The sequence below is a fragment of the Cydia strobilella genome, chromosome 2 (assembly GCF_947568885.1).
Source record: "Cydia strobilella chromosome 2, ilCydStro3.1, whole genome shotgun sequence".
NCBI lineage: Eukaryota > Metazoa > Arthropoda > Insecta > Lepidoptera > Tortricidae > Cydia > Cydia strobilella.
In genome coordinates this window covers 4,068,105-4,080,569 of record NC_086042.1, presented here as the reverse complement: position 1 = coordinate 4,080,569, position 12,465 = coordinate 4,068,105, and the positions used below count along the sequence as shown (strand labels likewise).

At 37.0% G+C, this 12,465-nt stretch overlaps 1 protein-coding gene across 1 annotated transcript; it reads right to left on the bottom strand.

Moving 5' to 3' along the window:
* Positions 1 to 4,953: 4,953 nt before the first annotated feature.
* LOC134755415 (steroidogenic factor 1-like) lies at positions 4,954 to 6,580 on the bottom strand. Its single transcript, XM_063691967.1, has 2 exons — positions 6,380 to 6,580; positions 4,954 to 5,366 (listed from the first exon to the last, which is right to left on the bottom strand). Exons 1-2 carry the CDS (start codon positions 6,508 to 6,510, stop codon positions 5,195 to 5,197), a joined length of 303 nt encoding a protein of 100 aa, XP_063548037.1. The 5' UTR covers positions 6,511 to 6,580; the 3' UTR covers positions 4,954 to 5,194.
* Between the last annotated feature and the right edge of the window lie 5,885 nt (positions 6,581 to 12,465).

The following is a 12,465-nucleotide window of genomic DNA, read 5'->3' as shown; positions in this document are numbered from 1 at the left end:
TAAATAGCTTAAAGTACAAGTGAGATCAAGGAAACCTATGAACACGACGTTTCTCATAATTTTAATTATAACAATATTTCAAATTATACAATATAGGTAAGTGTTAACTAACACCTACACGAGCGAACAAAAGAAAAGGGGGAACTTTCAATCTTTTGTGTTATAACTCATAATTCTGCCTTAATAAAATCGCTTCAGCACTAGATACATAAATGATACAAAACTGTGGAATCCTAATTAACTTGTACAACACTTAAACCCCACAAGGACTCCACAAGAAATACTTAATATACATAGGTATATTATATTCTCAATATTTCAATAAGTAATCCGCCTAGCTTTCCTAAGCAGCACCAACGGATCCATCCCAAAAGCCACACACTTGTTAAACCTACAGAACCTGCACCAATACCGACTTTGTTTATTAATGGCACAAGGAACATTCCCAGTCCCAGTACAAATGTAACTAACCCGTCGACTGTACAGCACTGAGCGTTTAAAGAATTCCTTACAGCTCTTGCAGGCTCTGATGCTGTTGTATAGGCCTCCGGAGAACTCCTCGCTGCATAAAAGGCATAAGTACTTGCGGTTGGCCCGGATTTCGCGAAGACCTGAGTCACCTGAGAAGGTAAGTTTGGCTTTAAATAACTGCAGGGGCCCGTTTCTCAAAAGCTTGTAACTTGTAATACAAGTGGAAGTCCTTTTCTAACAAAAGCTGTCAAAAAGTGACATCCGCTTGTATTACAAGTTACAAGCTTTTGAGAAACGAGCCCCTGGTTTTAAAAACACACTAAATCTCTATGAATTATCAAATGATGCAAAGCCCCTTTATATGGGGTCAGCCCTCCTGGTTATAAGGCACCAAGGAACCAGATCTTTGTTGTTGAACGTTCTTCTCTACGATTCCTTTGGTTATCCTTTACCTCTTACCTGATCCGGGATAGCAAGAGCCATCCTTACAGAGGTCTTCAATAGTTTTCATGTCGTCTCGATATTTGTACGTTTTCAGTGGCGGGCGAAAAAAAGTGTCCCAAGATTTTTATTTCATTCCGTTACCACTTCACAGACTTGTTATGAAGGTAACGTTATCGAAAAAACGAATAATTTATAAGTATTGGGACACTTTTTTTCTCCTATAAGGAGCAAAAGAGTTCTTGACTGAATAGATATAAAAAATCCCAAATCTAAAAAAAAATTGTGTACAGCTTGTAAAAATGTCCCAGCTATCAATACGTATACAATTATGCATTCAACTTTGAATCAAGTTTCATCGAGGATTAGAAAAGGAAACAAGATGTTGATATGTTGGGATTCGTTTTTATTTCATATTATCCATTAAAAAGGATATATGGGTTTTATTAAAACATGAGAGGCAGTACCCTTTGTCACATTCCATACAGTATGTGTTAACTTTCTTGACTTTATTATCTGCTTGTCGGCTGCTGAGTGTGACGCGCAGGTTTCGGTAGCATTCCACACAACTTCTTCTTCGATGGCTTTTTTTCTCGAAGGTGTGTATCTTCTTTAAGGCAACATTTTGTTGACGAACTGAAAATATTTAGTGATTACCAATTGTGGAGGGGTAGGCAGAGACCACGGATTTCCACTTGCTACGATCCTGGCATACCTCTTTCGCTTCCTTCACTTTCATAATATTCCTCATACACGCTCGCCGGTTTAGGGTGCTCATGACCTGGCCTTTCTTCAGGATTTCCCCGATCTGATCAGAGAAAGTCCGCCGAGGTCTGCCCCTTCCAACTCCCGGGAAATAGGCGTGATTATATGTATGTATGTATGTACAAATTGTGGAAACTAACTCCGATCTTAAATACCGGCATCGCTCTTGCAAACCCTCTGGTGCAGCAGGTGTCCACGTCAACAGTAATTGCTTACCATCAGGCGATTTTTCAGCTCGTTTCCTCCTATATTATTAAAAAAAAACCATACCACTGATGTCAAATAAGATGGATAAATGATGGGAAAGAAACAAGTCTGGATTCATATTAATTCAAATTACTATCTATTTATTAAAAATGACATATGAGTTTTGTTGAAACATGCGAGGCAGGAGTGTTTAGATTAGCTACCCAAAATTTTTGCTCCCCAATATCTGTGTTCAATTCGCGTTTTTCCCCATTTCTGCTTTTTACAACAAAAAATATTGGGAAACAAAAATTTTGGGTAGCTATCTATACACTCCGAGGCAGTACGTATCCATTTTAGGGTTCCATACCCAAAGGGTAAAAACGGGACCCTATTATTAAGACTCCGCTGTCTGTCTGTCTGTCCGTCTGTCTGTATCTCATGAATCGTGATAGCTAGACAGTTGAAATTTTCACAGATGATGTATTTCTGTTGCCGCTATAACAACAAATGCTAAAACTACCATACAACAAACGTAATTTTTTTTTGCCGTTTTTTGCGTAATGGTACGGAACCCTTCGTTTGCGAGTCCGACTTGCACTTGGCCGGTTTTTTACATTGTACACAGTGTGTCATAATTTTCTTGACTTTTTTTCTTTGCCTCGCTTAGGATTTAGTATGGCACGCAGGTTCTTGTAGCATCCCACATCCCACACGATTTCTTTTTGTGTCACTTTTATTCCCGAAGTGTTTTTTTCTTTAAAATGAGAACATAACAAATTGTATTGGTTACAAACAAAAGAAAACTTAAGATAAAAACCCTATAACTTCCAAATGTATACATATAATGAAACTAATATGATGTAGTGCCGGAAGTTTCTTCTGAGTGGATACGAGGCAATGGATAGATAAATGAAACACATATTAAGTAAATGATACAGATCATTCTTTTATTCAACTTATTGTTAAATTTACAAATTATGAATTACCTCTACCTAATTATGAACTAAGCGGTTGTAAAAACAAAAAAAGTTTTTTTTTAATATTCACAGTTTTATATAATTGCAACATTGTATAGTTATATTATGTGCTTATTATTATGTAAAAAAAGTAATTAATAATTAAAAACATAGGTAAGGTAGGTATTTGACTTTGCAGCATTAAATATTCCGTAAGTGTTTAACATCCGCATTGAATTTGTATGTAAGATCTGGATCCGGACAATTCTAAAAGGAAATTTTAAAACATTCATCGAATTTAAACAGTCATGAATCATTTTAATAACAAAACTTTCGTGAGGCACTGACGATAGATATATTAAACCGGGTCACTCACGTTTATAAAGTCGATGATTGGTCGACATGCCCGTTATGGAGCGAAACATCCCTAACAGCATTTATACGTCACTATGACGTCAGCGAGGTCATTATGACGTCATTATTACGTCATTATGACGTCGCTGACGTCACTTTACTGCCTGGGATGTCGAGCAACCATCGACTTTATAAACGTGAGTTTTATTACGAGAATTTTATGGCTTAACTCACGTAATTTTAGACACTAGAGTGACATGTTTCGGAGTCTCCAATGTCTCTATTATCAAGTACTAAGAGTTCATGAGCAGCGTGCTGAGAACGCGGCGCGAAGGAATCGTGTGAGATCGTGACCGCTGCTCATACACTGTTAAGGGGCCCACTGATTATCAGTCCGCCGGACGATATCAGCCTGTCAGTTAGAACAGAAATTTGACAGTTCCGAACAACTGACAGGCCGATATCGTTCGGCAGACTGGTAGCCCCTTTAGTGCTTGAAAATGGAGATCTAGGCTTTCTGAAACATGTCGCGCGAGTAACTAAAATATATGAGTTGAGCCGTAAAAATTACTTTAAAACTCTAGGTGCTGGACTACCTGCCACTCTCAGTCTATTTATAACTTTCTCCTTTTAGGAGGGTATTAATAATTACCTACAGCTCAATTAATAAACAACCGAATCTTATTAAGTATGATGTGATAAATTTCCAATTAAATCACTATAAATGTAGGTATGTTTCATAATTTTATTTGTGTTGTACGATGTGATTTAAGAATTACCTATAATTTGAGTATGATTAAATATTGATTCGAAAAGTACCTACCTACAATTAATTTAAATATGATTAAATATTGATTTATATTGATGAATGAAAAAAACATTAACACTAATGGCAGTAAAAAGTCACACTAACTTTTTTCTTTCACAAACTTCCTTACACTAATTCATCAGACCACCATTTCCAGTCCCTTGACATAAAAGGCACTATTTAAATTATAAAATAGTAACTATAACTACCCATAACAATAAACAATGTATAAAAATACATTCCATACCTAAAAAATTATGTATTTTATAGTCCTATTACGGTACATATAACATTTTTTTCAAGGGTGCAATCACACTAACCTCTTCATGACGATCCAGTATGATTGCACCTATACATCAGTTAGATAAACTAGTAAATATAAAAAGTTTATAGATAAAGTTTAAAATAAAAAAAATTGCATTATACTTAGGGAAAGTAAATCTCCAGACACTCAGGAATTCACATTTGATTATACGTTCAATTCAATTCCACTAATAAAATCAGTTTATTTTGCATTCCGTGTGACACTTTTGTTTGAAGATCGACAAGTTTGCTTGTATAATTTTAAACCATAAGTACAGCCTTACTCATAAAATTATAGATATTATTTGGTAGATACTAAACCGAAGATTTTCTAAAGCATGTTTAGAAAATGCTTGGTTTAGTATCTGATTCCCGAAGGTTCTGTTTCGACCAACAAAATGCCGTACTATTCGGCCGCGCCGAATCTTATTTTCGATAGTGTCTGACTGAAGCTTCGGCTTTGGTTTCGACAGGTTTCGGCACAAGGGTCTCCCCAGATATATCGACGCGGAATCGGCAAAACCCGATATGAAAAACTGCCGATTATGTCTGCGCAATAAGTCGACCGGCGTCGGCCGATGTGAGCCGAGCCGAACGACGACTTTTTCGCTCTTATTAAACACATAACTTTCGGCTTTTGCCGATTCCGCGTCGATATGATATGAGGCCATTTCGTGGCACTAATTTTATTCGATGAAAACTTGTCTATTATGTAATGTCTCGTTTGTTTGTGCTTACGAATAAAATAATTATATTTAATTTTATTCTATATAGCTGGGGAGACCCTGAATATCATGTTTCGGCAGAAAGTTCGGTTTCGGTCGAAACATGAGCAAAACCGAACCTTCGGTTTCGGTTTCGGTTTCATTTACGGCAAAAATCCATTTTTGGTCGGACACTAGGTTGGTTAAATCAACTTAGTAATTTTGCTCCCTTTTGACTTTCTTTCAACCAGATACGGGAACCGAAGTTTCCCCCGGACGCCACCAATTTTTGAGGGGAATGAATGCCTTCCCCCCCTTTCCCCGGACATCCTCACCAGCTCTGTCATCATGCCAACACGCTTGCATTTTTCGAACCTGCAAAAACAACACAACCGATTAATTTATCAGATGAATGATTTACAAAAAGAAAGACAGAAAGAAAGGGGTGGGAAGGTCAGATGGCAGTCGCTTTCGTAAAAACTTTCGGCCTATGCCAATTCTTGGGATTAGTTTCCAAGCGGATGTCTTATACAAAACATAGCCGAGAGATGTAAGAAATGTAAGTGGTGCTAGGTAAGTAGGTTCAATCATAGACGCGACAGATTTTTTTCTTATTCTGGGCGAAATAAATACGAAATTAAAACTTGTCCCAAAAATAAGTAGGTTATTTTCCGTTGTATCACGAAAATATCTTACATACGTTTATGTAACTCAGAAGATTTTTCGGGTTCCGTACAAATGGTAAAAACGGGAGCCTATATTACTAAGACTCCTCTGTCCGTCTGTATGTCTGTCTGTTGCCAGGCTGCATCTCATGAACCGTGATAGCTAGACAGTTGAAATATTCACACATGATGTATTTCTGTTGCCGCTATAACAACAAATACTAAAAATATTATTTGTACGGAACCCTCGGTGGGCGAGTCCGACTCTCACTTGTCCGGTTTTTTAAAACATACGTTGAAATTGTTGTTAAATATTGTACAGAATAGGAAACTATCTATCTACCAAATTGTATAGAAAACTGTATAGAAAGATGAATGATTTACAAAAAAAATTAAAGAAAGAAAGAAAGAAAGAAAGCAAGAAAAGATTGAAAGAAAGAGGTTAAAAGGTCAGAAGGCAGTCGCTTGCGAAAGAGCTAGTGCCTACGTCAAATTTTGGAATTAGTTGTCAAGCGGACCGCAGGCTCCCACGAGCCGTGGCAAAATGCCGGGATAACGCGAGGAAGAAGAAGGACATGATCGGATGGATTGAGATTGGCAGCAAAGGGGCACGTTTTAAGCCTAGATAAAAAGGTGACTGTCGTATTTAACTCACCAACGCGAGGAAGAAGACATGATCGGATAGATAAATTAATAAAAAGGTGACTGTCGTATTTAACTCACCTGCAAGAGGGACATCTAGTCCTGGTATTGACATTAATGCGACACTTGTCGGAAGCCCTAGTGCACTCGTAAACCTTCTGCTGCATCACGCTGCGCTTGAAGAAGGACTTGCAGGACTCGCACGTGAACATGCCGTAATGGTAGCCATTGGCCACATCGCCGCAGACTGGACATGCCACTAAGCCTGTAAAATTACAGAGGTGTTATGTAATGCCTAATTTTTCTATAAAACGTAGAAAAAACTGGTTCTAACCAAGCAGACTTGAACTCATTACCTTCATTTTATGGGTGGTTTGGGTTATTTTTAATTTACTAGTAAATTGTCTATTATTATTGTATATTAAAGATGGCTCTGGTAGTTAAACAAATTAAATAAATTGTATACATTTTATTAAACATCTCAAATGAGGTAAAATAAAACAATAAAAACACATTTTTAATTTAAATTACAATAACAATTACTCTTCAAAGGTGCATCAAATTTAATAATTCTCATTGTAAATACTCATTGTTCACAAGCAACAATACTCTACAATGAGAAATGAGGAATCTTTTGAAACAACAATTTACCAATGATATAGTTATGATATAAAACATGTAGACTTACACTAAAGCTGCGTTTTCACTAGATATGTACCAAGATGCGTAGCTATGTGTTTGTTAAGAACGGTTGTACCTTGTTTTGCAGAAAATTGTTTCATAGAATTTTCATTTCATAGAAAACATCTTTTTTTACAAAGGGTCGCAGTTCCAACCTAACCTACTTTTCTATTAGACCTAATGAGTTCTACACAATGATCTTTTAGCTGTACCTAAAAAGTTAACGGTTTTTGAAAAAAGAAGTTTCTATGAAATGAAAATTCTGCGAAACATTACATTCTATGAAACAATTTTCTGTGAAAGAAGCGGACACCGTTAAGGACCAATAGAATCACTCTTCATTTACCTATCTTCGCTCAGTGTGTAATGATTCTATTGGTTCTGTAACAAACTCATCCACCGCTACGCATCCTCGCACTTCTTTGGTGGAAGCGCAGCGGCTTAACGCATTAAATAGTTACGAGGTATAATTGTAAAAAAACTACAGGAACCAAAATTAATTGGTAATGTTAAAGTTCATCACATTTTTTTGATGAAAGCGTCACCCTTAAATCCGCGGTCTAACCCTAACATCGTCGCCTGGAGGGAAAACCTGCAGCCCACAGTTGTGACAGGCTCACACACCCGAGGTCACGGTCTGTGCTTATGGCTGGAGTACGCGACGCCCTGGTTCACAGCCTTGCAGCCGAAGTAACTGAGGCTCTGCCACTGCTCGGTGCTGTAGTGGAGGAACCTGTCGTCCACTGTCGTGACAGACCCACACCCGGCGGTCACGGGCTGTGATTGTGGCTGGTGTTGGTGAAGTGCGCGACGCCCGCACGCGTGTGTATCACGGCTTTACAACCGAAGTAGCTTCGTCGGCTGCACTGCCACCGCTCGCGCTCGTTGCGTGTGTAGTGGAGAGAGAATCTGTAGCCATCCACTATCATGATCGGCTTCTGGTTGCGGGATAACGCGTAGGATACTGAAATTAAAAGTGTTTAAGGGTTAGAACGTTACCTACCTTAAAATCTAGCCAACAATTTCCGTCATTAAAATTTATAAGATTCCCAGTTGACTACGGAACCCTAAAAATGCGCGACGTAAAAAAAATTATATGTCCATCATTCCGCGTTTACATATTTAAATTTGACAGAAATCGTTGTCCAGGATATAAGTATTAAAAGTTCAATTTAAACATGTGAGGAATCAGAAATAATAGAGCACTTGCGGCTTCTTGGTTCGCAGATATTATCTAAACTGTTAAGGAAACCATATCCTTCGTGCTATTGTTTTAATCTCATATTCTTTGGGCTAACAAGATTTTTTAATAAAATGAAATAAAATAACATAACTTTTACATAGAGTTTATTGCTATATTGATATTCCACAGACTAAAACTACTTACAGCAGTAACTGTGATGCGAATCCGAGATCGTAAGCTTCATCTAACCATATTACATAGCTACCAATGCTACCATGAATATTCCATATAAACGTACTATTCTGTACTTACATTATGAGTAATATGCTACTAAATGCGTAAAAATTTAAGCATGTTAGACGTTCTGTTATGCACCTAATAACAAATGGCAGGCGCTGAAGGAGACGAAGGAGTTCAATCTAATGCTTTATTCTAAATGATTTTCGAATACTACTGTATATTTAATTATTTTGGAGAAACGTATCGTTAGGTGACCAACAAAACTCACTATTTAATAAAAAAATATTAAACAAAAATCAATCTTATTCAGATAATAAGATAGTGAACCGTATCACTATGGCTTGTGGTGGTATTGGTGGTAATTAGTGAGTTTTGGTTGTCAACTGACATTATGATCTGACACCAAAAAAAATGAGATAATATCAAGGTTATTTTTATGATTTATATTACGAAATAATAATAAATATCACAAGCCCTATTTTGTAGATGACCAGACTTTAATACAACTATTGACCAAAATGTTAACCTTAAATAACTATAAGTACAATAAAAAAACCAGTCTTCTAAATATTCACAAAAATATCACAACCCAAACTTAAACCATAATTATACCACCTATTATAAAATTAATAATCACATGTGTAACATAAAAATCAAAAAAAACTTTCTGGAATTTGCCTTCTTTCTTAATGACTACGATTTCTAAAAAGTTGAATAAATGACTAATAAAAAATGCGCTTTTATCTTATTTCAAATCTATGCATTTATATGATTTGCTATTAAAAAGATACGGTTCCAAATAGATCACCTCAAGAATAGACTAGACTATTTAATATGTATATTCATTCATTTTGCTCGGTCGTCAGAGACGCGATGGACAGGCACCGATGGAGGCAGATTACAAGAACCAGGTGTGGAGCATCCACATCCATTGATGACCACGATCCTCAGTCATGAGGGAGCGACCACAGAGAGAGATTCATTGTCTCTCCACACAAGTTTTTATTGCTCCCGACTGTGGGCCATTTTATTTAAAGTTGTCACACCATAATTATTTTTTAAATTTTGGAATTTTTATTTCTACTAAATCAAGCTCTTTCAATCCTCACAGCCCTCACAGGAGAAAAAACTGTCCCAAATTTTCCATACATTTCTCGATTCTTCCGTTCCGTTACGAAGTCTATAAAAATTGTAAGGTCCATGATACACTTGTAATCTTTACTTACGTAAGTAGAGACACAGCTATACTACAGAATGAGAGATGGATATCGTTATCTCATTCTAACAAGTAGCTTTGTCCCTACTTACGTAAGTAAAACTTAATAGTGTATCTCAGGCCTTATAGCTAAAATCTTAAGACAGACTTTTTTACTCCTATTAAGATGGAAAGAGCTTATTATTCTGAATAGAAATAACATAAACATGTCCAAATAAAAAAAATGGCCCGTACACTCATGCCGTCATGACTCATGTCGTGACTCATGCCGTCATGACTCATGTCGTGACTCATGCTGAAGACTGAAATCCTATCCAACTGCTCTACATCAACAATTGATCTTCACAAGACTTCACAATAATTTGTTCCGACAACGACAAATTCAGTATCGGCCTCCCTCTATTTATCAGAAGCTCAGCGGCATCATGGTTATGGTAGCCTTTGACTTCAATGATATTAGTTCCTGACGTCTTCACCACGGCCTTGCAGCATTTGTAAGAGTGAGTTGAGCAGGTCCATCTGACGATGCCGTTTCTAACGGAATGTTTACAGTAGGTATAGTTCTTGTATACGATCAGTGGCTTGCCTCGGAGCGATTGGATGAAGAATGCTTCCTTGCCTGAAACATGATGCTAGTCAGATGTTGCATACAAGACCTTACCTGTGGGCCACAAAACGCTCGGAGCGTCAGAAGCGAACACGGTCGACGCTGACGTCACAAATGTACATATGGCGGGCGAGCGTGCACGCTCGTGTCGCTCGGAGCGTGCTTTCCATGACCGAGGCATTAGTATTATCCGTAATATGAATACCTACCAATACAGCTATTAAATATGAGTACACCCAAGGGTATTAAAACGCTGCAAAAGTGTATGGCCACTTTATGAATGAATTCCATTTATAATGTGTCCAATTTGCAGCTCGCATTTTTACCAAGCTATTTATTCAGTAGTAATCATGGATATATTTTTAACAAGACTTCACTTAAAGACAAACAACATAGAAATACATTATTTACGTTAAATATATATAAAAATAGAGAGCAAAGGAACACGAGTATGTATTTAATACTGAATGCCGCTTTTGTACTAATTCTATAAAATACAGGCAAGATATATTTAAGAGATCACAATTATCAAAGCAGGTCTGGTATCACACAATTAGCACCTATACGTTAACTTATGTAACTATTTTTAATTATTAAGCAACCCAGAGCAACTAAACGAGTCAGTTTATACGTAATTTTTACTCGACTCGACAACGTTTAATTGCTTTTGAGTGTAGTACCTATATTTTTTGCATTTTAAGCTGGAATATATTGTTCTGAAAGACTCCGAAGGAATATGTTCAGATTATACAAATATGATACCAACATTCCTTTCACTAATAAGTCGAAGCGGGAAGCGTAAAAATTGATACCGTTCGTATTATTTTAAATCTGAATTTCCCTCAAGATAGTACGAGGTTTCCACGAGTATAACAAAATTAAGGCCGATTTTATAAAAGCAAATGTAAAAATATAAAATAAGCTTACAAATTATAAATGGTAATAAATTTTGAGATTCATAACTACAATATAAAATTATTGATTTTAAATGTTCAAAAAATGATTTGAAATTTTTCATTACAATTCTTCATTGACATTTTATTTCGAGTCATCGTGAACATTGTGTACATACATATCATCAGTTTAATCACTTAAATAGCCAAACCACCAACACCTTGGCAAAGAAAAACACTGGGTTACCAGTGACAGTAAACGCTAAGCTCTAACCACGCTAACTTTGCTCAAACTTGGCAGTTAGAATGCATACATATCGCATATTTGACGTCGCATGAATAGTAGCGGTTGATGAAAACTTGGCGTAATCTGACTCTAGTTGCCCTGTAAAACTATAAAAACCAAGTTGACGCTGCCGGCGTCACGTCTAGCGAATTCGCTCAGTGTTTTTCATGGCCTTCGGGTTAAGGTCAAAACATAAAAAGTGTTGCATTTCATAGGTTCACCAACTAGACTTGGTCACAGATGAATATCACTAAGCGATTTATTATAATTGAGCCTTAAGCACAGAATAAATAATAGTACTAGGTATAGAAGGTTCACTCTCTAACAAAGCGCGTCTATTACGAGAGATATAAACGCAAGCGCGAGCAGGCGTCCTTTCCGTAGCGGTGCGCGGTAACTAGTTAACTACTACTGCTAGACACCAAAATAGGTGTGGGCCGCATATACTCGTAGCGACGCGAGGAAATCGCGGAGTGAGCCACGCCTGCCTAAGTACGATCTTAGTCAAACAAAGAACTCAGTAGGCAAGTGGTTGTGCAGGTTCTTCGCGTACACTACTTTATCTTTGTCGGTGTAGACTCTGGCCGGGCAGCCTTGCGTGTGAGTGTGACAGGACCAGCTCCACTTGTCTTCCGTCTCGTTCTCACCCGTGAACGTGAAGTCTCCAAGTTTGAGGAGACGTTCGCCGTCGCGTGATGTCATGAATTTTACTGAAATATTAGAATATATTGTAATTGTTTATTTAGTAAGAATACAGTTTTTTTTATCCGTTTTCAATATTATTATATTTCCATCGCCTATTATAGAATAGGGATATGGATAACACACGATGCGTAAAAACAGTAACGGCACGGTTTTTCTGTGCAAAACGATGTGTTTATTAAGATACAGACTGACATAATAATTTTAAATAAAACAAAAATAAAATTAAAAACCAATTCTTTACATTGTTAACACCACAAAAATATTGAATGCCGCCATTCATGACTAAAACAAAATACGTATACTTTGTAACCAAACAAATAAGAAACATTATGCGAAAGCAAAATTGAAAACTAAAC